Source organism: Clytia hemisphaerica, unplaced genomic scaffold (assembly GCF_902728285.1).
Source record: "Clytia hemisphaerica strain Z4C2 unplaced genomic scaffold, Clytia hemisphaerica genome assembly, whole genome shotgun sequence".
Lineage (NCBI taxonomy): Eukaryota > Metazoa > Cnidaria > Hydrozoa > Leptothecata > Clytiidae > Clytia > Clytia hemisphaerica.
The window spans coordinates 727,347-753,457 of record NW_027103359.1 but is presented as its reverse complement, the minus strand read 5'-3'; the positions used below and the strand labels follow the sequence as shown (position 1 = coordinate 753,457).

At 34.9% G+C, this 26,111-nt stretch overlaps 8 protein-coding genes across 8 annotated transcripts in view; 2 read left to right on the top strand and 6 right to left on the bottom strand.

The window, feature by feature from the left end:
* The window catches only part of LOC136822160 (dynein axonemal heavy chain 10-like), a 130,405-nt gene that overhangs the window by 34,460 nt on the left and 69,834 nt on the right, over positions 1-26,111 (top strand). Inside the window, exons 26-28 of the mRNA XM_067078404.1 lie at positions 814-992; positions 2,605-2,816; positions 3,269-3,504. Of these exons, the coding sequence (XP_066934505.1) occupies positions 814-992; positions 2,605-2,816; positions 3,269-3,504 (627 nt within the window). The remainder of the gene's footprint in view (positions 1-813; positions 993-2,604; positions 2,817-3,268; positions 3,505-26,111) is intronic.
* On the bottom strand, positions 3,961-5,065 carry LOC136821482 (uncharacterized). The gene is made up of 2 exons (XM_067077717.1): positions 4,749-5,065; positions 3,961-4,496 (listed from the first exon to the last, which is right to left on the bottom strand). The coding sequence occupies exons 1-2, from the start codon at positions 4,996-4,998 to the stop codon at positions 4,093-4,095; spliced, it is 654 nt and encodes a 217-aa protein (XP_066933818.1). The 5' UTR covers positions 4,999-5,065; the 3' UTR covers positions 3,961-4,092.
* Positions 6,880-7,990, top strand: LOC136821470 (uncharacterized). Its single transcript, XM_067077709.1, has 2 exons — positions 6,880-7,187; positions 7,437-7,990. Exons 1-2 carry the CDS (start codon positions 6,938-6,940, stop codon positions 7,838-7,840), a joined length of 654 nt encoding a protein of 217 aa, XP_066933810.1. The 5' UTR covers positions 6,880-6,937; the 3' UTR covers positions 7,841-7,990.
* On the bottom strand, positions 9,320-10,332 carry LOC136821460 (uncharacterized). The gene is made up of 2 exons (XM_067077699.1): positions 10,020-10,332; positions 9,320-9,849 (listed from the first exon to the last, which is right to left on the bottom strand). The coding sequence occupies exons 1-2, from the start codon at positions 10,276-10,278 to the stop codon at positions 9,476-9,478; spliced, it is 633 nt and encodes a 210-aa protein (XP_066933800.1). The 5' UTR covers positions 10,279-10,332; the 3' UTR covers positions 9,320-9,475.
* Positions 14,074-15,093, bottom strand: LOC136821451 (uncharacterized). The gene is made up of 2 exons (XM_067077687.1): positions 14,779-15,093; positions 14,074-14,608 (listed from the first exon to the last, which is right to left on the bottom strand). Exons 1-2 carry the CDS (start codon positions 15,035-15,037, stop codon positions 14,235-14,237), a joined length of 633 nt encoding a protein of 210 aa, XP_066933788.1. The 5' UTR covers positions 15,038-15,093; the 3' UTR covers positions 14,074-14,234.
* On the bottom strand, positions 17,410-18,421 carry LOC136821440 (uncharacterized). Its single transcript, XM_067077676.1, has 2 exons — positions 18,099-18,421; positions 17,410-17,928 (listed from the first exon to the last, which is right to left on the bottom strand). The coding sequence occupies exons 1-2, from the start codon at positions 18,355-18,357 to the stop codon at positions 17,555-17,557; spliced, it is 633 nt and encodes a 210-aa protein (XP_066933777.1). The 5' UTR covers positions 18,358-18,421; the 3' UTR covers positions 17,410-17,554.
* Positions 20,803-21,376, bottom strand: LOC136821534 (uncharacterized). The gene is made up of 2 exons (XM_067077760.1): positions 21,053-21,376; positions 20,803-20,882 (listed from the first exon to the last, which is right to left on the bottom strand). Exons 1-2 carry the CDS (start codon positions 21,309-21,311, stop codon positions 20,803-20,805), a joined length of 339 nt encoding a protein of 112 aa, XP_066933861.1. The 5' UTR covers positions 21,312-21,376.
* Positions 23,762-24,335, bottom strand: LOC136821522 (uncharacterized). The gene is made up of 2 exons (XM_067077751.1): positions 24,012-24,335; positions 23,762-23,841 (listed from the first exon to the last, which is right to left on the bottom strand). Exons 1-2 carry the CDS (start codon positions 24,268-24,270, stop codon positions 23,762-23,764), a joined length of 339 nt encoding a protein of 112 aa, XP_066933852.1. The 5' UTR covers positions 24,271-24,335.

Below are 26,111 nucleotides of genomic sequence, written 5' to 3'. Positions count from 1 at the left end.
GGGTAGTATAAGGGTTGGAAAAGCCAGAAAATTAAATTTCAGTCCCACTAAGGGTCGGAAAACTAGGAAAATTTCTACTTTTTGCTCCTTGATCAAAATTTGGTCCAATAAGTTCCAATAAGGGCCTAAATTTTGCTTGATCAAACCCTTTGCTTTTTTCAAATGTCTATATTTTACCGTCAAGTAAGTCTTACGACCATAGTCGAAAGCAACAGGAAGGCTACTATTTGGATGGAAACAATGCGCCACTCAATTTCGATCTTTCTTTTTAATTGCTGAACATTAAACAGAGAGATTTCAAGTGTCATTTTAGTTTTTGTTTGCATGATCCGGCCAAGGATGAAATGTTTATTAATTAATAGTTTAAATCGTAGTTTAATTTTAAATTGTCTAAATCACTAATTCAGTCTTCCGTGCTTATTTAACGGGATGTCCTTGCGAGTAGTGGTATTGGCTATAGTCTGAAAACACAAACAACGTCTAAGATCGCGGTGTTCAAGTCTCGGAAAATTTTTTACCTCCCTCCCGGCCTACAGATATTGGTTGCTGGCGACCCTATTTCTAGTTTATGTTAGTTTATCACTAGCAGGCGACTAAATTTTCCCCAAAACTGATTATGGGCTCTAAGCCAAACATGTCAATGCCAAACTTAATTGAAATGTCTCACTCAACTCAACTGTTCTTCCTCACCACCCAGATGAATGACGTATTTGGAAATTAAACTAACAATCGCCGCTATTCTACCCCTACATCAGGAGGACCACCTCTGTCTGCTCTACGGTTATTTCTAATCCAATTGCTTCTCCCGTATAGGTGTGGAGTTATTGAAAACGTTCAAAGAAGATTTCAACCGTTTTGAGAAAGATCGTCAGGAGCTGGCAAATGCTGAGAAATTGTTCGATTTACCCATCACAATGTATTCAGAAATGCAACAGATGGAGAAAGAGATTAAAGGACTGGAACTGATTTATGGAATTTACGAACGACAAAAGGTAACAATTCGGTTAGGAGTACTGTTTACAGTCAATTCTCTTTAATTCGAACCTTTATAATAGCACACTGCTATGCAAACGTCATAATTATTACTTTCAACATTTGACCGAAATTCAATCCCACTATCCTTTTCATCTTGATTCTTAATGCGTGCAAGTTATTACTTTTGTATTGTCAAAAAGTGTATTCGACTTGCGAAAGCAATTAATACAAACGATGATAGGATTAACACTCGGACAAACAGTAATTTTGATGTCTATTTTTAGAATCACTGCGGTATGCCTATTCGAATCTTTCTGTTATTCGAACTAAACAAGTGTGGTCAATTAATGCCATCATAAGAGTGCTCAATTAGTTAAAGAACCAGAGCCAATATCAATATTTTAAAAGTTATCTTCTATTTAAAAAACTAAAAAGTATATTACTCTGAGTTCCGTGCTCACGCACTAATCATATGTACAGAAATGATTTATTATTTGAACTCAAACTAAAACAATTTTCTCATAAGTCGAATCTTTCTCTCATATGAAGAAAAGTCCTGCACTAAGTCCTTGAAGATCGAACTAGATGGTGGCAAATGTAATACCTTATCAGGGAAAAAAATGTCGGAGTTTTATTTAGTCGGGTTTTTTTTTCGTCGGGGAAAAATTTCGTCACCTAGAGGCATTTTCGTCACTTTCCCCCGACCAAAATTTCAAATTCGTCACTTTTCCCCGACAAATATTTCAAATTCGTCACTTTCACCCAACTAAATTGTCCAAATGAAATGGTTTCCTTCACTAGCTCAAAAAAAGATCTTGTAATTCGACGTTTAAAGCACTAATTTTGGTTAATAAAGGTGTGAAAAATTTAGATTTCAATTTTGGTCGGGGATAAAAAAATCGGGTAAAAGTTTTGGTCGGGTGATAAAAATAGGGGGAAAAATTCGTCGTGGGAAAATTTCGTCACCCCCTCAAAATTTTCGTCACTTTCCCCGACATTTTTTTCCCCGATAAGGTATATGGGTCTAGTGCGCGACTTGTTTATTCATCGTTAAAACAGGGTTAAATCGTCATTTTCTGATTGCCCAACATCTACTAGAGTTGAGTATCAATAACTCGAATGTCTCCTCAAATCAAACAAGTTTTTGGTCCATACAGTTAAAAATATCTTAACAACCCAACTGGCCAGCTAAAAATTTTTTTAATAACATTGTAGGTAAGCCAGCATTTTTATGTAATGAAAACCTGCTATAACTTTATAAGGGAATCTTCTCAAAAATACGGTCATGGACCGAATTTAACCGAATATTGAAATCACAAATTCCGTAAATGAAGCACACAATTCCCCCCATTAGCCGAATTTATTCCCTCCATTATAGCCAAATTTATTCCCTCCATTATAGCCAAATTTATTCCGTCCATTATAGCCGAATTTATTCGCTCCATTAGCCGAATTTATTCGCTCCATTAGCCGAATTTATTCGCTCCATTAACCAAATTATTCCCTCCATTATAGCCAAATTTATTCCCTCCATTATAGCCGAATTTATTCGCTCCACTAGAGCCGAATTTATAAGATCTAGTGAAACCTTTTTTTCTCCAGCTGTTGTTCATTGCTATTTATTTTTAGGCTGCGCGTATTAAATGGTCCAGTACATTATGGGCTAACTTGAACGTCACTGTTCTTTCTGATGGTGTTGATGGATTTATTAAAGAAATCAAGAAGCTACCTCGAGATGTGAAAGCACTACCCATTTGTCACATTCTAGAAGAAAAGTTGAGAGAATTCAAGAATTCAATTCCATTGTTTTCGGATCTGAAAAATGAGGCGTTGCGTGAAAGGTATATTTTAACTGTTTTTTTCCCCTTCTACACACGGCTTTTTTCACATCGTCATTCCGTATATTTGTTGTCCTCTTTACAGTGTGGATATAAGGAAATGTCCTAAAGGGGCTAGAGAAGAGAATCTAGGATTGGAAATAAAGCCACTTATTTTTCATCTGAAACGCCAGACCTGCGTAGTCCTCACAAAAAATCCAAAATTAAGGTGAAATCCCAAATTAAGGTGAAATCCCATCGCCAGATTTCGAAAAAATATGTCGCATTGAGAACAAAGAAATCGCTAGGTTTACTCTCGGCATAAATCTTAAAGGTTCACTTTTTCTCATTTGAGAAAGCTTGAAGTTTTCCCTTTAGCCCTTCGGGCTTTAGCAATGAGTCGCAAATTTGTTTTCACTGATTCATCTCAAAAAGAAATTTTGATCTATCTCTGGTGCACTGTATTCCTATTGCAGACATTGGAAACGCTTAATGGAGCTTACCAAGATGGATTTCGATTTGAATCCGGAGACATTTACATTGGAGAATATGTTTGCTATGGAGTTACATCGTTTCACTGAAATCATCCAAGACATTGTTGGAAGTGCTGTCAAAGAGTTGAGCATTGAGAAAGGAATTACTGAAGTTGCTGAGACTTGGGGCAATATGAAATTTTCTGTTTACAAATATATGAAAGGAACCCAGGAGAGAGGTTTGTCATATGATATGTCTGTGTTTCAATTATAGTGTTGGTTTTTCTCTGAGATAAGAGAGAATGTTCTGAAAAGTTTAATTCGACTATGTACCAACCCGCGCGAGCGTTGCATTTATTTTTTGCAAGGACTTTAGGAATAAAAGATAAAATCTTTTGGATTTTTGTGGTGGTGGTTTCTATGAAGACGAAAGAAAGTTCTTTCCCATACTATCCGTTGGTTATTTCCTGGTTGGAAGCACAAATAAATGCAGAAGTAAACTGAGAACTGGATCTTCAACAAATAAAGTCGATGGCTGTAAGCCGTAAACTTAAAGGTAGGTTGGATTTACTTTTCCATGGTAGATTTAATAACCTAAAATAGACACATGTGCTGAATTTTGGTGACTAGTTTTTTTTTCAAAATGAAGTTTGTAATGAGTAGCACGCAGAATCAGAGACAAATGCAAGTTTATGCAAGTTATTTCATATTTTACAGTTAAAGAAGAAAATGCAAGCGCTTACAAAGAAAATTTTTTTAGAAAAATTAGTTTTATGCGGTGTTCGATTTCAGGTCCGTTTCGTTCAATGTTCAGAAAATCCATGAATTTAATATTTTGGTCTGTAGGTTGGCTTGATGTTGAAGAAGCTTTGTTTGACAACCACTCTTCTTGTGTAGGATCGAACGTTTTTTCGATTACATCGTGTTTTGTAACAACAATTTCTGCATCGGATTCTGTATTTCTTGTGTCCGTATCTGTATCGATAACATGTTCGGATGAAAGTACGTGTGCAGAATCGGCAAGATTTGGTGAATTGGTACAAGCAGATTCTCTTGACGACGGCACGGATACATCGCTTCTTATAGTCACGTTTGACACACAATTTTCGTGTGTTGTAGCATCGGACTTTTTTCTTTGCAATTCTGCATTGGTCTTTTCTGTTCTTGAAGACGGCGAGAGTCTTTTTAGAAACCACTGCTGGACGGTATTTGTGGCGAGAGGCGTCTTCGTCTGCGGACAAAAAAGTATCTCAATCAACCATGAGTTTTAGTCGAAGAAATAATATGTCATTTTATCAACGTTACAGTAAGCAATAGAAGGAAGGAGTTGAAAAAACCAGACTCTCAATAAAACGAGGAAACTTACAAATTCTTTCTTTTGATAAGAATATAAAAGAAACTGATGAAGATTATATAGATCCTATGCATTGCAAAGAAAAAATACTTGTATGGAAAAGAATTTCAGATAATCATTATGTTTTACCATTTTCATCTTCTTCGATGTCATTTTGTTGTTCTTCGTCTTCTTGTTGTGGTTGATCCTCGTCATCTTCGTCATTCGTTTGTTCGTCTTCTCGATCATCTTCCATTGCGTTCATCTCTTCATCTTTCATCTCAATCTCTCCTGCTTCTTCATCTTCAGCAATATCTGCTTCCTTTGTCTCTTCTTCTGTTTCACAGTGAACTGTGTACACCAAGAAGGAGACGAGTAACAAAGCTTTCCAAATCTTCATATTTGTGAGTGATTGTGTGTTCTTCTTAAGCAAATGAACTTTGAAGATGATTTTTACTGGAAATTTCTTCCTCTTTTATACATTTGGGATACAGGAAGTTGCTCAATTAATCAGCATGACATCTTTTGTGAAACACATTTTAATTATAATTTAGCTAAAACCATAAATCCACAAATCGAGGACTAACGACCTTCCTTCTGGAAGATGTGCTAGTCATTAAAAAGTACTATTTTGCGCCAAATCATTAAGGCTAGATATTTTAGTTGCTAAGAGCTCAATAAGCTTTTGCAGGTAAGCAAATGAATTGTATTGTCCAAATGAGTATGATTACTGATAATTTTAGGCAAAAGGTTTGTGCACAAGGAAACTATTAAAAGCAAATTAGAATACACCTGTTAGCTTAAGGAACTAGTTGCTTGGAGTTTAACGAGCTTCTGCAGGTTACAAATTGCAAATCCATTGTCTTATCAAATTGATTGTCTTGCAATACCGCTGCAATTATTTATTTACTACCAAATTTAGGCCGTTACCATGCAAGAACGTTTAGACAAGGAAATGATTTTAAAAAACTCAACTAAAGCTAAGATCTATTAGTCGCTAAAAACATTGCATATCCGACGTATTAATCAGATTGGAAGTGATTATAGGTTTTTACTACCGAATTTAGGCCGTAATATCACATTAAGAAGGGTATGTGCACAAGGAAGCTATTGAAAGTACGAAAATGATAGATACTTCAAACTGTGCCAAAAGACAAAAATCGAAAATCTTGACCTTAGGAAAGTATGTTCTGAATTCTTTGGAGCTTCCTGGAGAGTTTAAGAAAGGTTTTATTTGGCATACTTTTTCCAAATATCTAAGGTTTTTTTTCATTTTTTCATTTTTGGTTTTTGAGGCCTGCGACGAGTTTAACTTGAGATTTATGTCTGTCTCAAAAGTATGTGGACACTTAATAGTTTGTTACCATTTTCTCAGCACCTATTTATATGCTATGTTAGAAAGTTTTACACCGTTGGAAAGATATTTCCAAGGAGAATAATCTAAAGGGTAAACAATTTTTGAAAAGTTTAAAAATGAAGAAGAAAAACGAAAATGAAAAAAATGAAGATTTTTTCTACTGTTTTAAAAATTGTGACATGAAATCTTTTTAAATATTTGAACCTTTGATTTCGAATCTGGGTTAAGATTTTTCGTATCTTTCTTGGATAAAAAGTTACAGCACTTAAAGTCATTTTAGCTGTTTTTGGTCATTTTTGGCCGTTTTAGGCCTACTTATTCCCGGAGGATAAAGTCTGTTAAACCCCCTGATAAAAAGCACTTCATCAACTACATGATGAAGATCTTCAAACAGGAGAACTTCACAACTCTACGATAAACGTCAACTTCTGTCTCACCTTTTTGCTTTTCGATAGTTTTGAACGACGCGGAGTCTAGTGAAGTAAATTCGGAAACTCAAAATTAAGACCTGTCATATATATACTTGTCACACAATCCACTCAAACAATAGACCATAAGTGGATCCCGAGCAACCAAAAGAGATAAAAGTTTAGTATACCGACTTAACGATGTATAAAAATTGCTTGAAATAAATCTTCCATGATAAAAAACATTGTGGGTCATTTATTTCAGCAAAATGACTTATACTTCCTCGTGTAATTATCTTTCGAAAGTCGAGCTATCACGAATCAATTTTCTTACCAATAAAAAAGCGTGACAATACTTTTTCAAGGCAACTTAATAATCACTCTACACTGTTTGCATTTTCATTGGCTTAAACGAGTACCAAGCCCCTTTTAATTGTTTTTCAGTAATTAAGTTCTCAGACTATCAGTGTTGACTTCCTGGTGGCTAGAGTTGTATAAAAGGACTGCTAAAATTTCCAGTAAAAATCATCTTCAAAGTTCATTTGCTTAAGAAGAAAACACAATCACTCACAAAAATGAAGATTTGGAAGGCTTTGTTACTCGTCTCCTTCTTGGTGTACACAGTTCACTGTGAAACAGAAGAAGAGACAAAGGAAGCAGATATTGCTGAAGATGAAGAAGCAGGAGAGATTGAGATGAAAGATGAAGAGATGAACACAATGGAAGATGATCGAGAAGACGAACAAACGAATGACGAAGATGACGAGGATCAACCACAACAAGAAGACGAAGAACAACAAAACGACATCGAAGAAGATGAAAATGGTAAAACATAATGATTATTTGAAATTCTTTTCCATATAAGTATTTTTTCTTTGCAATTCATAGGATCTATAATCTTCATCAGTTTCTGTTGTATTCTTCTCAAAACAAAGAATTTGTAAGTTTCCTCGTTTTGTTGAGAGTCTGGTTTGTTCAACTCCTTCCTTCTATTGCTTACTGCAACGTTGATAAAATGACATATCATTTCTTCGACTAAAACTCATTGTTGATTGAGATACTTTTTGTCCGCAGACGAAGACGCCTCTCGCCACAAATACCGTCCAGTAGTGGTTTCTAAAAAGACTCTCACCGTCTTCAAGAACAGAAAAGACCAATGCAGAATTGCAAAGAAAAAAGTCCGATGCTACAACACACGAAAATTGTGTGTTAAACGTGACTATAAGAAGCGATGTATCCGTGCCGTCGTCAAGAGAATCTGCTTGTACCAATTCACCAAATCTTGCCGATTCTGCACACGTACTTTCATCCGAACATGTTATCGATACAGATACGGACACAAGAAATACAGAATCCGATGCAGAAATTGTTGTTACAAAACGCGATGTAATCGAAAGAACGTTCGATACTACACAAGAAGAGTGGTTGTCAAACGTACGTTCTTCAACATCAAGCCAACCTACAGACCAAAATATTAAATTCATGGATTTTCTGAACATTGAACGAAACGGACCTGAAATCGAACACCGCATAAAACTAATTTTTCTAAAAAATAATGAATATTTTTCCTTTGTAAGCGCTTACATTTTCTTCTTTAAACTGTAAAATATGAAATAACTTGAAACAAACATTTTGTTCTCTATCTTTTTCTCATCAGTCATTCGCATAAGTACGCAACTTATTAGAGTTTTGAATAAAAAGACTTTTTCTTTTCTCATTAAAGAGCTTCAAAAACGGTGGTTTCACAAAAACTAGGCTGATTGCACGTTTTTCTTTCTATATAAAAACATAAGGCTTCAATGACCAAATTATTGATGATACGAGCCCTCCCCATCGGGGAATAGTCCTTACGAAGTAGCAGTTCCTCCTTTTTCAAGTAGGAATGCATAGCGCTGTCCTCACACTGCTGGTCCTGTGCATGCGAGACACAGATACCATGATGCATAGTGATGACACACAATATACGCGGAGAGCATATAGCTCGTCGCAGGCTTGGAGTGGGACAAGTGACACCACACACCACACTATCTAGCATATCACCCACATTCTTGTATCAGAGTAGTGGTACCCAGTTCCCCTCACATGGTATTAGTTGATCAGGGCGAAGGAGTGTCCACTTGCCAAGTGAACCGTAGTACTACAATGGTTATCGAACTTGGATCTCCTAGTCGGGAGTCGAGAGCGATAACCACCATTCCACCACGGCCAAAATATTAAGAACATTCTAAAGATTTGCGGACTCCAAAATGCCAGATTTCTTTGGGAAATGGACAAAATTACTCACAAGATGGTTAAAAATAGGAACAGAATTTTTTTAGTCTTTAGAATTCAAAAAGTTAAAAGAAGATGTTAAAGCAAAACTTTTTGTATGTAAATGGTAGGAAATAAAAGGTGTAATGTTGGCAGAAGAATTTAGTCAACCTTCGACCTAGTTTCAAACTAGTAGAGGAGGGGGTGGGGTGGATTTCACACCACCTTGGCACATTTCTGTTTATAGCATCTGGAAAATTTTTCCACGAGATTTTTTTAATATTTTCTTATTCTTTGTGTTCGACACACTTTAACCCACTTTTGATTTTCCTATAATTCAATTCAACAAAGGTAGAAAAACAGAGCACCTGTAAAACGAATCGTCAATGATGTTAACTATTAGCTGATATTTGTCAGCATTTCAAACCATATCTGATTAATTGAAAGCCATGTAAAGATTTTTTCTGCTACAGAGTCTACTTTAACCACTTATCCACGTCGAAGCACTAACATATGGAGTCGTATCGTCCGCAAAATGCTGAAAATTAAGTATGAGGCATATCAAATGTGATTCACTTGTGATCTCGATTGAGAATTTTTCTTGCTAATGATAATGAATTGACCCTAATTTGTTCTCCCTGTGCCATTAATTTCTTTTGAAGTTAAGTCCTGAATATTGAATTCAATCAAAATCGAAACAACGGGAGTTTTGAAATTCTAGTTATTTTCCCTTTTAAGAAATCTATTTATTCAAGTAAGCTTACTAAATACAATGGGGTTTATGTTCAAAATTATATTTAAAAAAATAAGAAAACTGTACGGTAGGGCGTTTCCATTTCCAATCAGTGTTCATTTTCAGTTTTTTAATATTTTGGGCGGATGTTGTAGTATCGTTTGTAGACAACAAGTGTTCTGTTGTAGCTACGGACGTTTCTGCGGCGACACCGTGTGGCGTTACGGCTGTTGTAGCACTTGATTCCGTAACCATATTTGACACGGACACGGTAACAGGTTCGGACGTAGGATTGGCTGCAGATTCTGCAGTTGACAGTGAATCGGACAACACATTTTCTGACAACCAAAACTCGAAGACATCGTTTTCGGTAATCACGTCTGACGCAATGACGGCGAGTGTAGCATTTGAGGTTACGGCGGCTTGTTCGACATTGGTCACGTCTGTTTCTGAATCGGAAGATGACTTTTCTGGAGATTCGTCTTCTGTAAGATGCATCTTCATCTGAAAAAGACGTGAATACATTTTATCAACAAAATGTTTAACAAGTATTAGTTGACAAATTATTGGCAAGGATTTCTTGGATTCTTTCCCTTATTATAGACAAACATGACAATTGATGTGGCAAGGGCTTATACAATCAAAGAGAAGATAAATAAAGAATTGAAACTTACCACTGTCTTGTTGTTCGACATCTTGTGAATCTTCTTCTTCATCTTCATGTTCTTCTTCATCAGCTTGTTCATCAGATTCTTCTTCGTCTTTTTGTTCTTCTTCTGGTGCATCTTCCAATTTATTTGCTTCTTCATCACTCATTTCCACTTGGAGAGGTTCATCTTCAGCAATTTCTGCTCCCTTTGTCTCTTCTTCTGTTTCACAGTGAACTGTGTACACCAAGAAGGAGACGAGTAACAAAGCCTTCCAAATCTTCATATTTGTGAGTGATTGTGTGTTCTTCTTAAGCAAATGAACTTTGAAGATGATTTTCTAGATTTTAGCAACCCTTTTATACAGTTTAGGACATGAGGAAGTGCGACAAATATGGTCGATATTTTACGAGTTTTTTATATTTTATTAATGATAATGGTTTATTTATGACTTTATTTTAAATTTCCTGTAAAAATGCAAACAGGGAATAATTTCAATTTTACGACTTCTTAATGAAATTACTTTCAATTGATAAAATATTGCTCTAAATTATGATATTCTTTAGAAAAGCTCAAGTTAGCGATCTATTATAAGTCAGAGTAGCTATTTGACTAGAAGTAATGTGAAAATGAAAATTTTGGACATCAGCCACTTTTCCAATTAACGCGACAAAGTAGGGCTTGCTCCTTTGGGACAAGCTGGAGTTTTTACAAGCTTTCGTTTGATTTGGTTGGTCGTTAACCTGTAATAAAACAATTTGGTAATAAAAACTCCGGCTCATCCCGCTCCTTTTGCCAAGTAATCACACCCTTCTCACAGATCCAGTGCAACCCCCTTCCACTGTAAAAACTTAAGAACAATGGAATTCAAATCTTCATTCATAAAAAAAATTATGTCAATTGCAATCTCCATCGAGTTTAAATCCTTTAAACCCAGCTCTATTGGCTGAAAAGAATCTTCCGGGTTTATAAGAAGGGGATATGTAATTTGACAGGACATTTTTACTTCAAAAGCATCTCCATTCACCATTCAGCCCTTAATATCATATTGTTCCGATATTAAATGTATTATTTTTTCCATGTCTCATTGGGCTTTTCCAGAAATGGTCCGTGCCCCCCTGTTGAGGATATCGGATATCTAGGGGGTTAACGATTTTTGTTTAAAAGTCGATATCCAGGGGGTTGAATATCTACAATAAGGGAGCGGATATCCAGGGGGTAAAGTGTCTTTTCAAGTAAAAAATACGATATCCAGGGGTAAGCATCTTTATAGGAGAGGGTTCAGCATATTTTTAAGAGTGGATATCAAGGGGGTCTTTACTAATAAAGTAGGATATCCAGGGGGTTCGATACTTCGTAAAATCAATATCTGCAACAGTGGGGGGTAAATTTAACTTCACGGGTTTTTTTATCTCGCATGCTTTATTTCCACTTTATACGTATAACAGTTTTCTTCAATTGGACCAGGGTTTTCGATTTTTATTTTACTCCCTGGCTGTCTTTCTGTCTTTCTTTTTACCTTCTGTTGTTCTTATTTATAACTTAAATTATTTTGAATCAACCAATAGACTTTAAAGCTTCTGTCTACTGGCTCTTTTTACCTTCTCGATACAAGTTTTTTTTTTTAAGAGCAAACTATGTAAGGCTTCGATGAACGAAATTTATTAAGAACAAGTTCGAATGTTTTCCGAATGTTTTTATAAGATTCGAAAATTTGAGCAGTTTAGTTTGTGCACTCCACATACAATTATGTAGCTACTAGCCGTATGCGCCGTGTCGCACGCTGCGTGTCCAAATCCAGCGAATCACTATACATTAAAAAAACTCTAAAGGAAGAAATATAGCTGCCGAAAGAATTATACGATTTTCATTTTCTGAAAGAAAGAAGAAAAAAGATAACATTGCATTGCAATTCTTAACCACAATTAAGTAAATAGCTTAGAAGAACTATATTTTAGATATTCTTAGCCATCGTGGCTGGCCATTCGAGGGTGATTTTGAAAGACTTTGAAAGACTTAGAAAGGACTTTGAAAGGACTTTGAAAGGACTTTGAAAGACTTTGAAAAGTTTTGAAAGTTATAGGGAGCCGTTATTGTAAATAGAAAGTTTTGAAGAGCATCTGAATCAGAATTCTTCGAAAGCAAAAATTATATTTGAGAAGAAGGTTAATTTTAACCCATCCAGCCCCAATGTTCCTGTATAGAAAATTGGGTCTTGGCGTCTCAAAGTTAGTCTAGTGGTAGGAAATCTGCATGAGGTGCGAAAAGACGATGGTTCAACGCCGTGAAGAGTAGGCTTTGTAGAGGCTTGTTAGATTTTCGAAAACTTTTTACAGAACGTTGTAAACACACATGTTTTAGCGTATCAATATATATATTTCTAGTGCATAAATTATAATGTTGCCATTTCTTCATCTGAAAGAAGAAATTATGCAAAGGTTTAAAGGAGATTATTTCCTTGTGAAGTAAGTGAGCTGGCCCAGAGTTTTCTCTTAAAAGGAAGAACGATTTAGCTGAAAAAGCTTGATAATTATTTTTACACACAAGAGGAAGTACTAATCTTTTTCAATCGTTATGCCATAAGGAAGAGAAACTAAACGATGTAGGGTTGTCCCATTCGAAGGGAAGTCCTTTCATAATTTTGTCCTTTTAATCATAGTTTTTCAGACGTGTTATGGTTTTCTCTCCAGATAAGTTCCTTCCATGATTCCACAATACACCGTTTTTTGAAATAAAAGAAATACTTGTTCCCTAGTGGTTAAACGCTAAAATTCTCGGTCGGACAGGCAGTATAAACAATATTGTATTGACTGTTGTAACGGGTCGGCCTCCAGGTTTCTTAATACAGGATCGATATTCCCTGTAAAGAAAAGCTTTCAGTGTCAACCCAAGGCGGTACCATCAAGAACGCCCACTGGCGATTTTTGCTTTTGGAAATATTTTGCTGTGTTTTTTTCTCAAAGAAGAGTTTGGTACAGGGTTTATAAACCCCTCCCTTTAGGAGGTTACATTTCGATTTTGTGATTCGCACATTAATTGAATGTACCTTCATCCTGGCCTGCTCATGTTTTATGAATTGAATATTGTAAATTACTCAGATGGAACAGTCCAGGAAAATATGACTGTCATTGGCTTTGGGATTATTTTCAGTAAGGATTAACACCATAATTGTACAGAAATCACGTGGGGTTTGAATGTGAAACTGATGTTTATTTCAAAAAGTCATAGGAGTTGAGTATATCCGCGGGGGGGGGGGGGGGGTTGTGAGCGAACGGGTGTATACTATCGGCCTTCGGACCCTTAGCGGGACTAAGAAGGAAGAACATTTTACGACCCTTACCAGGTGCTGGATAATTTAAGAGCAGCACATATTATATCTACCCCTCAATAGCCTCGGATACCGGGAGTAAATCTTTGAATAACTTACTTTTTTACATGTTAGCATGTTTTTTTGGAATAGCCGCATTTTTTTTCTAATTTAAAAAGCAAAATTTTATTGCTAATTTACAATGTAAATTTTTATTGCTGGGGACAATTTTATGGTAGTATTCGAAAGTGAAATAAATAGAATCACAAAAGAGCTCAAAAAATTCGAAAATTTCATAAAATAAGAACTGGCAATAGCGCTCCGCAACACATACGTCATAATTATTACTTTTCACTTTTTTTGACATTTGTACGAGTTACAATCCAACAATTCAACACGGCTCAATTAAAGATACGTGCAAGCTGTTATATATCTTTTGTCAAACTCTACTTCTTTATTTCTTTTTATTTGTACAATACATTATCATTTTTTATGTCGAAAAATGTTAAGCTAATTATCATTGACGGCTTCTAATTTTTTTGTGTTCTGCATTTTTGTAGGAGGCAAACTTTTTACTCCCCCAATGTTGACTAGTTAAGTTCCTATTCAGACTTTGTCGAAATTTTGAAAGAACTGAAACGAGAAATTCCCACTCATCTTGACAACGAATTAATTATGACTGTTTTTAATGCTTTTCTCCACTTCAATTGACGTGGTGTCATTATCTACGTGATAATTTATGAGGTTGTAAATATTCATGCAACATCGGAAATATTTAAATTTCATGCAATTTATGATAAATTTTTTTTTACCCAAAGATATCTACGTAAGCTTACAAGATTGAATAAAATGTTAAAAAATTATTTTAAAAATATAAGGACAGTTTCTCAGGGCGTATCCATTTCATCAAGTCAGTGTTTATTTTCGGTTTTGGTTTAATATTTTGGGCGGATGTTGTAGTATCGTTTGTAGACAACAAGTGTTCTGTTGTAGCTACGGACATTTCTTCGGCGACACCGTGTGACGTTACGGCTGTTGTAGCACTTGACTCCGTAACCATATTTGACACGGACACGGTAACAGGTTCGGACGTAGGATTGGCTGCAGATTCTGCAGTTGAGAGTGAATCGGACAACACATTTTCTGACAACCAAAACTCGAAGACATCGTTTTCGGTAATCACGTCTGACGCAATGACGGCGAGTGTAGCATTTGAGGTTACGGCGGCTTGTTCGACATTGGTCACGTCTGTTTCTGAATCGGAAGATGACTTTTCTAGAGATTCGTCTTCTGTAAGATGCATCTTCATCTGAAAAAGACGAGAATACATTTTATCAACAAAATGTTTAACAAGTATTAGTTGACAAATTATTGGCAAGGATTTCTTGGATCCTTTCCCTTATTATAGACAAACATGACAGTTGATGTGGCAAGGGCTTATACAATCAAAGAGAAGATAAATAAAGAATTGAAACTTACCACTGTCTTGTTGTTCGACATCTTGTGAATCTTCTTCTTCATCTTCATGTTCTTCTTCATCAGCTTGTTCATCAGATTCTTCTTCGTCTTTTTGTTCTTCTTCTGGTGCATCTTCCAATTTATTTGCTTCTTCGTCACTCATTTCCACCTGGAGAGGTTCATCTTCAGCAATTTCTGCTCCCTTTGTCTCTTCTTCTGTTTCACAGTGAACTGTGTACACCAAGAAGGAGACGAGTAACAAAGCCTTCCAAATCTTCATATTTGTGAGTGATTGTGTGTTCTTCTTTAAGCAAATGAACTTTGAAGATAATTTTCAGAATTTTAGCAGTTCTTTTATACAGTTAGTTTAGGACATGAGGAAGTGCGATTAATATGATCATATTTTACGAGTTTTTTTATATTTTCTTAATGATAATGGTTTATTTATGACTTTATTTTAAATTTCCTGTAAAAATGCAAACGAGGGAATTATTTTATTTTTAAGTGCAATGATGGTTTCTTCCTGATACAAAGCGAGTTTCGTAATAATCTTATTCGACCAATAATGAAGGAAAAGAAAATTAAACGCAGTTCCATCGGTGCACCATAACGCTCAAATAAAAAGTGCATTTGGTAAAGGAAGGTTGAAGTCATCGTCTAAGAAATTCCTGTCTGACAGTAGAAGTGAAGTAGCCGATGTGAAAATAAAAAAGGTTTGCTCAAATTTGGGATAATTCTCGGACGGGAGTTTTTTACTCGATACGCATCTCCTATATCTAAAAATCAGTATGTGCCCAGCCTAGGCATAATTCATCTTAATTCCAGCATAAATTTTCTGATAAGGTTTTGATATTGTGCTATAAAGAAAATACACATTTTTTTCTTAAGAAACACACTTTTAAGAAACATGAGGCTCAGAATGCCTAAAAACTAAGAAACATCTAAGAAACATGCTGAGGCTGAAAATGAGAAAATTATATTTTTTAATTCGTTTTTTTTAAGAACCTTCCAATCAAGGCAAAGTTCCAAAAGAAATACTTACATAACAGTTAGAAACACTTGAGAAAGTCAGAAAATCAATACAGAAGTACCGTAGATTAGTCTATTAGACTATTGTATTATCGACATGTGTCCTTAAAGCTTGAAGAAGTTTAGAAACATGTAAGAAACATTTAAGGCTCAAAAGGCCATTTTCTTAAGAAAGATGGAGGCTGCTTGGTAAAACTAATTTCTTAAAAAAAAAAACGTATGAATTATACACGTATTATTTTTTCTATTCTTGAGCTTCAACAAAACACCTTAATAAAAAAGACTTTTTTTTGTCTTTCGTCAAATTAAATCCCCGTCAAAATTTCAAAAATCTTCCATTCGCCAAATTAATCCCTGCCAAATTTTACAAAATTGAGCATTTGCCAAATTAAATACCCGCCAAAAATTGCATTTTGGTCATTCGCCAAATTAACTACACGCTAAAATTTATCCACTTCAGGTATTACAGCGTAACACATGAGGCTAACTTGTATATGTCAGTCCAATAAAAACGAGGTTAATGACAAGCAAGTTAGAAACATGGGGGATACCTAGGCCAGTGAAGGGTACGGATATGTGCCGCCCTTTAAGGGTGCCTTTTTGGGACAAGTTAGTCCCAGTAAGGATCGAAAAAATTAGAAAATCAAATCTCAGTCCCACGAAGGGTCAGAAAAGAAGGAAATTTAAGCTTTTTTTCTGCTTGAAAAACTGAAATTTGGTCAAATTTGTCTCTAAGGGTTGCAAATTTTACAAAACTCTCCTTTTCTCCTCCTTTTTTAATCTTGCTAAGGGACCGAGGGTCAAAAGTGAGGTGGCACCTACCCTACACCTGGGAAAACCTATTTTAAAACCTATTCGAAAGTTTGGTTTTTCAAAGGCAGTTGATTTTAGTCTAAATTTAAGCCATCTCCATATTTTCAATTACACACACTTGAAGTGTGTTGTCCTAGAGTAGAATTTTTGAACAGTATTATCAATCTGATATTGCTGATAATATTAACTTTGATTAGACGAATGTCAAAAGTAAAATGGATTAGATGTTCATGAAAGTGAAAGTTTGAGCCCATAAAAATCAACTCTCTTCTCTAAAGGTTATATTTTACAAAAACCTTTTCGGAGATTTGAGCAGCTAGAAGATCTAAAATTAAAACCAATCAAGGTTAAAATTGATTAAAGTTGGAAGTATCTTCTTAATTTCTTTGAGTACGATCTCCGCTTTTATGATATTTTTTTATAAAAGTTCTTAAATTGAAATGTTAATCGAAGATAAATATTGAAGATAGATTACACCTACTGTTGAAATTTAATGGTAGTGATCTAGGCTGACAACCTCTATTTTTCTGAAGTATTTAATTTTGCATCTTTTGCTACCTCCTTCAAGATTTCAATTTATTTCTTTTTGGATTTCATATACAAGTGCAACCCTAACTAAGTCTAAAAGAAACCAATCTCGTCTTATTTATTTGGGTGGGGTAAAAAAATAGGGCAGTATGAGTCTTAAAGTACAGATCTACTGTTATAGGACCGACAAGATCGGGTGATCTCATATGATATTAGTGGCCCTTCCTTGGTTAAGCTCGAATCTAATTTTTCCTATAGTATAGATATGAAAGAGAATTGAGATTTCATGCAAGTTAAAATGTATTTTCACCCATTTATATCTAAGTAAGCTTACAAGATTAAGAAAAAGTTAAAAATTTATAAAAAGTTAGCGGATTGTTCCATTTGGCTTATCCATCTCCAGTCAGTGTTTATTTTCGATTTTGGTTTAATATTTTGGGCGGATGTTGTAGTATCGTTTGTAGACAACAAGTGTTCTGTTGTAGCTACGGACATTTCTTCGCCGACACCGTGTGACGTTACGGCTGTTGTAGCACTTGACCCCGTAACCATATTTGACACGGACACGGTAACAGGTTCGGACGTAGGATTGGCTGCAGATTCTGCAGTTGACAGTGAATCGGACAACACATTTTCTGACAACCAAAACTCGAAGACATCGTTTTCGGTAATCACGTCTGACGCAATGACGGCGAGTGTAGCATTTGAGGTTACGGCGGCTTGTTCGACATTGGTCACGTCTGTTTCTGAATCGGAAGATGACTTTTCTGGAGATTCGTCTTCTGTAAGATGCATCTTCATCTGAAAAAGACGTGAATACATTTTATCAACAAAATGTTTAACAAGTATTAGTTGACAAATTATTGGCAAGGATTTCTTGGATCCTTTCCTTTATTATAGACAAACATGACAATTGATGTGGCAAGGGCTTATACAATCAAAGAGAAGATAAATAAAGAATTGAAACTTACCACTGTCTTGTTGTTCGACATCTTGTGAATCTTCTTCTTCATCTTCATGTTCTTCTTCATCAGCTTCTTCATCAGATTCTTCTTCGTCTTTTTGTTCTTCTTCTGGTGCATCTTCCAATTTATTTGCTTCTTCGTCACTCATTTCCACCTGGAGAGGTTCATCTTCAGCAATTTCTGCTCCCTTTGTCTCTTCTTCTGTTTCACAGTGAACTGTGTACACCAAGAAGGAGACGAGTAACAAAGCCTTCCAAATCTTCATATTTGTGAGTGATTGTGTGTTCTTCTTTAAGCAAATGAACTTTGAAGATAATTTTCAGAATTTTAGCAGCTCTTTTATACAGTTTAGGACATGAGGAAGTGCGATTAATATGATCATATTTTACGAGTTTTTTTATATTTTCTTAATGATAATGGTTTATTTATGACTTTATTTTAAATTTCCTGTAAAAATGCAAACGAGGGAATTATTTTATTTTTAAGTGCAATGATGGTTTCTTCCTGATACAAAGCGAGTTTCGTAATAATCTTATTCGACCAATAATGAAGAAAAAGAAAATTAAACGCAGTTCCATCGGTGCACCATAACGCTCAAATAAAAAGTGCATTTGGTAAAGGAAGGTTGAAGTCATCGTCTAAGAAATTCCTGTCTGACAGTAGAAGTGAAGTAGCCGATGTGAAAATAAAAAAGGTTTGCTCAAATTTGGGATAATTCTCGGACGGGAGTTTTTTACTCGATACGCATCTCCTATATCTAAAAATCAGTATGTGCCCAGCCTAGGCATAATTCATCTTAATTCCAGCATAAATTTTCTGATAAGGTTTTGATATTGTGCTATAAAGAAAATACACGTTTTTTTCTTAAGAAACGCACTTTTAAGAAACATGAGGCTCAGAATGCCTAAAAACTAAGAAACATCTAAGAAACATGCTGAGGCTGAAAATGAGAAAATTATATTTTTTAATTCGTTTTTTTTAAGAACCTTCCAATCAAGGCAAAGTTCCAAAAGAAATACTTACATAACAGTTAGAAACACTTGAGAAAGTCAGAAAATCAATACAGAAGTACCGTAGATTAGTCTATTAAACTATTGTATTATCGACATGCGTCCTTAGAGCTTGAAGAAGTTTAGAAACATGTAAGAAACATTTAAGGCTCAAAAGGCCATTTTCTTAAGAAAGATGGAGGCTGCTTGGTAAAACTAATTTCTTAAAAAAAAAAACGTATGAATTATACACGTATTATTTTTCTATTCTTGAGCTTCAACAAAACACCTTGATAAAAAAGACTTTTTTTGTCTTTCGTCAAATTAAATCCCCGTCAAAATTTCAAAAATCTTCCATTCGCCAAATTAATCCCTGCCAAATTTTACAAAATTGAGCATTTGCCAAATTAAATACCCGCCAAAAATTGCATTTTGGTCATTCGCCAAATTAACTACACGCTAAAATTTATCCACTTCAGGTATTACAGTGTATATGTCAGTCCAATAAAAACGAGGTTAATGACAAGCAAGTTAGAAACATGGGGGATACCTAGGCCAGTGAAGGGTACGGATATGTGCCGCCCTTTAAGGGTGCCTTTTTGGGACAAGTTAGTCCCAGTAAGGATCGAAAAAATTAGAAAATCAAATCTCAGTCCCACGAAGGGTCAGAAAAGAAGGAAATTTAAGCTTTTTTTCTGCTTGAAAAACTGAAATTTGGTCAAATTTGTCTCTATAAGGGTTGCAAATTTTACAAAACTCTCCTTTTCTCCTCCTTTTTTAATCTTGCTAAGGGACCGAGGGTCAAAAGTGAGGTGGCACCTACCCTACACCTGGGAAAACCTATTTTTAAACCTATTCGAAAGTTTGGTTTTTCAAAGGCAGTTGATTTTAGTCTAAATTTAAGCCATCTCCATATTTTCAATTACACACACTTGAAGTGTGTTGTCCTAGAGTAGAATTTTTGAACAGTATTATCAATCTGATATGCTGATAATATTAACTTGATTAGACGTAGGGATTTATGTTAGGAACAGATCATGCTGATTACCCTCTTAAAATGTGCCACAGGTTATAAAAACTTGAAAAACATCAATTTTTAGGGTAGGAACCATTTTTGGTTTCCCTACCTGGGCTTTTAGGGTCAACCGACGGCTCAAAGGGGCGGCCCTAGGAGTGATTTTTTTCTTTGTCAAAAAATAGTCATGTGACCCCTCATTGGAAAGAGAATTTCATGCAGATTCCAAAAAAGGTCACAAGTAGTGGCTAAAAATGAGGTTATAAAAAGTTATGCCTGCTAAAGAATAATGATTTTGTGATTTTCCCTCTAAAAACACATGTTGAGTATATCAAGCTCTTACAATCATTTACCTATCAAAATCATTAATCTTTGATCAATACTTTTAAAACAATCATACAGAGTTGAGTAATCAGACTTTTTGTCATAGGATAGCAGTATTTTTTCAAGAGCTCAGTAAGTATATGTATGAAGAAAATGATACTCAATAAAAAGATGACATTCTTGAGCAAGCAAATCCAAATAACTTTAAAAACATTTAAAACCCTCCAAAACAGTCCAAAGAAGTCAAGGTAATTAAACTTGAATAGGCTGATAAAGTCAAACAGCAGAAAACTGAAGCCTTTACTGAAAAGGAAATGGCAAGTTTGAGTGAAGAGTCAAAAAAGTACTCATTATTAGAGACTTTAAAAAAGGCCCATTTACCTCAGAAGAAGAAATTAAGAAGTATGAAGAATCGGAAGATGACTTTTCTGGAGATTCGTCTTCTGTAAGATGCATCTTCATCTGAAAAAGACGTGAATACATTTTATCAACAAAATGTTTAACAAGTATTAGTTGACAAATTATTGGCAAGGATTTCTTGGATCCTTTCCTTTATTATAGACAAACATGACAATTGATGTGGCAAGGGCTTATACAATCAAAGAGAAGATAAATAAAGAATTGAAACTTACCACTGTCTTGTTGTTCGACATCTTGTGAATCTTCTTCTTCATCTTCATGTTCTTCTTCATCAGCTTCTTCATCAGATTCTTCTTCGTCTTTTTGTTCTTCTTCTGGTGCATCTTCCAATTTATTTGCTTCTTCGTCACTCATTTCCACCTGGAGAGGTTCATCTTCAGCAATTTCTGCTCCCTTTGTCTCTTCTTCTGTTTCACAGTGAACTGTGTACACCAAGAAGGAGACGAGTAACAAAGCCTTCCAAATCTTCATATTTGTGAGTGATTGTGTGTTCTTCTTTAAGCAAATGAACTTTGAAGATAATTTTCAGAATTTTAGCAGCTCTTTTATACAGTTTAGGACATGAGGAAGTGCGATTAATATGATCATATTTTACGAGTTTTTTTATATTTTCTTAATGATAATGGTTTATTTATGACTTTATTTTAAATTTCCTGTAAAAATGCAAACGAGGGAATTATTTTATTTTTAAGTGCAATGATGGTTTCTTCCTGATACAAAGCGAGTTTCGTAATAATCTTATTCGACCAATAATGAAGAAAAAGAAAATTAAACGCAGTTCCATCGGTGCACCATAACGCTCAAATAAAAAGTGCATTTGGTAAAGGAAGGTTGAAGTCATCGTCTAAGAAATTCCTGTCTGACAGTAGAAGTGAAGTAGCCGATGTGAAAATAAAAAAGGTTTGCTCAAATTTGGGATAATTCTCGGACGGGAGTTTTTTACTCGATACGCATCTCCTATATCTAAAAATCAGTATGTGCCCAGCCTAGGCATAATTCATCTTAATTCCAGCATAAATTTTCTGATAAGGTTTTGATATTGTGCTATAAAGAAAATACACGTTTTTTTCTTAAGAAACGCACTTTTAAGAAACATGAGGCTCAGAATGCCTAAAAACTAAGAAACATCTAAGAAACATGCTGAGGCTGAAAATGAGAAAATTATATTTTTTAATTCGTTTTTTTTAAGAACCTTCCAATCAAGGCAAAGTTCCAAAAGAAATACTTACATAACAGTTAGAAACACTTGAGAAAGTCAGAAAATCAATACAGAAGTACCGTAGATTAGTCTATTAAACTATTGTATTATCGACATGCGTCCTTAGAGCTTGAAGAAGTTTAGAAACATGTAAGAAACATTTAAGGCTCAAAAGGCCATTTTCTTAAGAAAGATGGAGGCTGCTTGGTAAAACTAATTTCTTAAAAAAAAAAACGTATGAATTATACACGTATTATTTTTTCTATTCTTGAGCTTCAACAAAACACCTTGATAAAAAAGACTTTTTTTTGTCTTTCGTCAAATTAAATCCCCGTCAAAATTTCAAAAATCTTCCATTCGCCAAATTAATCCCTGCCAAATTTTACAAAATTGAGCATTTGCCAAATTAAATACCCGCCAAAAATTGCATTTTGGTCATTCGCCAAATTAACTACACGCTAAAATTTATCCACTTCAGGTATTACAGTGTATATGTCAGTCCAATAAAAACGAGGTTAATGACAAGCAAGTTAGAAACATGGGGGATACCTAGGCCAGTGAAGGGTACGGATATGTGCCGCCCTTTAAGGGTGCCTTTTTGGGACAAGTTAGTCCCAGTAAGGATCGAAAAAATTAGAAAATCAAATCTCAGTCCCACGAAGGGTCAGAAAAGAAGGAAATTTAAGCTTTTTTTCTGCTTGAAAAACTGAAATTTGGTCAAATTTGTCTCTATAAGGGTTGCAAATTTTACAAAACTCTCCTTTTCTCCTCCTTTTTTAATCTTGCTAAGGGACCGAGGGTCAAAAGTGAGGTGGCACCTACCCTACACCTGGGAAAACCTATTTTAAAACCTATTCGAAAGTTTGGTTTTTCAAAGGCAGTTGATTTTAGTCTAAATTTAAGCCATCTCCATATTTTCAATTACACACACTTGAAGTGTGTTGTCCTAGAGTAGAATTTTTGAACAGTATTATCAATCTGATATTGCTGATAATATTAACTTTGATTAGACGTAGGGATTTATGTTAGGAACAGATCATGCTGATTACCCTCTTAAAATGTGCCACAGGTTATAAAAACTTGAAAAACATCAATTTTTAGGGTAGGAACCATTTTTGGTTTCCCTACCTGGGCTTTTAGGGTCAACCGACGGCTCAAAGGGGCGGCCCTAGGAGTGATTTTTTTCTTTGTCAAAAAATAGTCATGTGACCCCTCATTGGAAAGAGAATTTCATGCAGATTCCAAAAAAGGTCACAAGTAGTGGCTAAAAATGAGGTTATAAAAAGTTATGCCTGCTAAAGAATAATGATTTTGTGATTTTCCCTCTAAAAACACATGTTGAGTATATCAAGCTCTTACAATCATTTACCTATCAAAATCATTAATCTTTGATCAATACTTTTAAAACAATCATACAGAGTTGAGTAAATCAGACTTTTTGTCATAGGATAGCAGTATTTTTTCAAGAGCTCAGTAAGTATATGTATGAAGAAAATGATACTCAATAAAAAGATGACATTCTTGAGCAAGCAAATCCAAATAACTTTAAAAACATTTAAAACCCTCCAAAACAGTCCAAAGAAGTCAAGGTAATTAAACTTGAATAGGCTGATAAAGTCAAACAGCAGAAAACTGAAGCCTTTACTGAAAAGGAAATGGCAAGTTTGAGTGAAGAGTCAAAAAAGTACTCATTATTAGAGACTTTAAAAAAGGCCCATTTACCTCAGAAGAAGAAATTAAGAAGTATGAAGAATCGGAAGATGACTTTTCTGGAGATTCGTCTTCTGTAAGATGCATCTTCATCTGAAAAAGACGTGAATACATTTTATCAACAAAATGTTTAACAAGTATTAGTTGACAAATTATTGGCAAGGATTTCTTGGATCCTTTCCTTTATTATAGACAAACATGACAATTGATGTGGCAAGGGCTTATACAATCAAAGAGAAGATAAATAAAGAATTGAAACTTACCACTGTCTTGTTGTTCGACATCTTGTGAATCTTCTTCTTCATCTTCATGTTCTTCTTCATCAGCTTCTTCATCAGATTCTTCTTCGTCTTTTTGTTCTTCTTCTGGTGCATCTTCCAATTTATTTGCTTCTTCGTCACTCATTTCCACCTGGAGAGGTTCATCTTCAGCAATTTCTGCTCCCTTTGTCTCTTCTTCTGTTTCACAGTGAACTGTGTACACCAAGAAGGAGACGAGTAACAAAGCCTTCCAAATCTTCATATTTGTGAGTGATTGTGTGTTCTTCTTTAAGCAAATGAACTTTGAAGATAATTTTCAGAATTTTAGCAGCTCTTTTATACAGTTTAGGACATGAGGAAGTGCGATTAATATGATCATATTTTACGAGTTTTTTTATATTTTCTTAATGATAATGGTTTATTTATGACTTTATTTTAAATTTCCTGTAAAAATGCAAACGAGGGAATTATTTTATTTTTAAGTGCAATGATGGTTTCTTCCTGATACAAAGCGAGTTTCGTAATAATCTTATTCGACCAATAATGAAGAAAAAGAAAATTAAACGCAGTTCCATCGGTGCACCATAACGCTCAAATAAAAAGTGCATTTGGTAAAGGAAGGTTGAAGTCATCGTCTAAGAAATTCCTGTCTGACAGTAGAAGTGAAGTAGCCGATGTGAAAATAAAAAAGGTTTGCTCAAATTTGGGATAATTCTCGGACGGGAGTTTTTTACTCGATACGCATCTCCTATATCTAAAAATCAGTATGTGCCCAGCCTAGGCATAATTCATCTTAATTCCAGCATAAATTTTCTGATAAGGTTTTGATATTGTGCTATAAAGAAAATACACGTTTTTTTCTTAAGAAACGCACTTTTAAGAAACATGAGGCTCAGAATGCCTAAAAACTAAGAAACATCTAAGAAACATGCTGAGGCTGAAAATGAGAAAATTATATTTTTTAATTCGTTTTTTTTAAGAACCTTCCAATCAAGGCAAAGTTCCAAAAGAAATACTTACATAACAGTTAGAAACACTTGAGAAAGTCAGAAAATCAATACAGAAGTACCGTAGATTAGTCTATTAAACTATTGTATTATCGACATGCGTCCTTAGAGCTTGAAGAAGTTTAGAAACATGTAAGAAACATTTAAGGCTCAAAAGGCCATTTTCTTAAGAAAGATGGAGGCTGCTTGGTAAAACTAATTTCTTAAAAAAAAAAACGTATGAATTATACACGTATTATTTTTTCTATTCTTGAGCTTCAACAAAACACCTTGATAAAAAAGACTTTTTTTGTCTTTCGTCAAATTAAATCCCCGTCAAAATTTCAAAAATCTTCCATTCGCCAAATTAATCCCTGCCAAATTTTACAAAATTGAGCATTTGCCAAATTAAATACCCGCCAAAAATTGCATTTTGGTCATTCGCCAATTAACTACACGCTAAAATTTATCCACTTCAGTATTACAGTGTATATGTCAGTCCAATAAAAACGAGGTTAATGACAAGCAAGTTAGAAACATGGGGGATACCTAGGCCAGTGAAGGGTACGGATATGTGCCGCCCTTTAAGGGTGCCTTTTTGGGACAAGTTAGTCCCAGTAAGGATCGAAAAAATTAGAAAATCAAATCTCAGTCCCACGAAGGGTCAGAAAAGAAGGAAATTTAAGCTTTTTTTCTGCTTGAAAAACTGAAATTTGGTCAAATTTGTCTCTATAAGGGTTGCAAATTTTACAAAACTCTCCTTTTCTCTCCTCCTTTTTAATCTTGCTAAGGGACCGAGGGTCAAAAGTGAGGTGGCACCTACCCTACACCTGGGAAAACCTATTTTAAAACCTATTCGAAAGTTTGGTTTTTCAAAGGCAGTTGATTTTAGTCTAAATTTAAGCCATCTCCATATTTTCAATTACACACACTTGAGTGTGTTGTCCTAGAGTAGAATTTTTGAACAGTATTATCAATCTGATATTGCTGATAATATTAACTTTGATTAGACGTAGGGATTTATGTTAGGAACAGATCATGCTGATTACCCTCTTAAAATGTGCCACAGGTTATAAAAACTTGAAAAACATCAATTTTTAGGGTAGGAACCATTTTT

Bases quoted from the DNA above. Each gene is read 5' to 3' on its own strand.
- LOC136821440 (XM_067077676.1), bottom strand. From the start codon at position 18,357: ATGAAGATTTGGAAGGCTTTGTTACTCGTCTCCTTCTTGGTGTACACA. The intron at 17,929-18,098 runs GTAAGTTTCAAT...CGTCTTTTTCAG, and splicing joins TGTCGAACAACAAGACAGTG to ATGAAGATGCATCTTACAGA.
- LOC136821534 (XM_067077760.1), bottom strand. From the start codon at position 21,311: ATGAAGATTTGGAAGGCTTTGTTACTCGTCTCCTTCTTGGTGTACACA. The intron at 20,883-21,052 runs GTAAGTTTCAAT...CGTCTTTTTCAG, and splicing joins TGTCGAACAACAAGACAGTG to ATGAAGATGCATCTTACAGA.
- LOC136821522 (XM_067077751.1), bottom strand. From the start codon at position 24,270: ATGAAGATTTGGAAGGCTTTGTTACTCGTCTCCTTCTTGGTGTACACA. The intron at 23,842-24,011 runs GTAAGTTTCAAT...CGTCTTTTTCAG, and splicing joins TGTCGAACAACAAGACAGTG to ATGAAGATGCATCTTACAGA.
- LOC136821460 (XM_067077699.1), bottom strand. From the start codon at position 10,278: ATGAAGATTTGGAAGGCTTTGTTACTCGTCTCCTTCTTGGTGTACACA. The intron at 9,850-10,019 runs GTAAGTTTCAAT...CGTCTTTTTCAG, and splicing joins TGTCGAACAACAAGACAGTG to ATGAAGATGCATCTTACAGA.
- LOC136821470 (XM_067077709.1), top strand. From the start codon at position 6,938: ATGAAGATTTGGAAGGCTTTGTTACTCGTCTCCTTCTTGGTGTACACA. The intron at 7,188-7,436 runs GTAAAACATAAT...TTTTGTCCGCAG, and splicing joins CATCGAAGAAGATGAAAATG to ACGAAGACGCCTCTCGCCAC.
- LOC136821451 (XM_067077687.1), bottom strand. From the start codon at position 15,037: ATGAAGATTTGGAAGGCTTTGTTACTCGTCTCCTTCTTGGTGTACACA. The intron at 14,609-14,778 runs GTAAGTTTCAAT...CGTCTTTTTCAG, and splicing joins TGTCGAACAACAAGACAGTG to ATGAAGATGCATCTTACAGA.
- LOC136821482 (XM_067077717.1), bottom strand. From the start codon at position 4,998: ATGAAGATTTGGAAAGCTTTGTTACTCGTCTCCTTCTTGGTGTACACA. The intron at 4,497-4,748 runs GTAAAACATAAT...TTTTGTCCGCAG, and splicing joins CATCGAAGAAGATGAAAATG to ACGAAGACGCCTCTCGCCAC.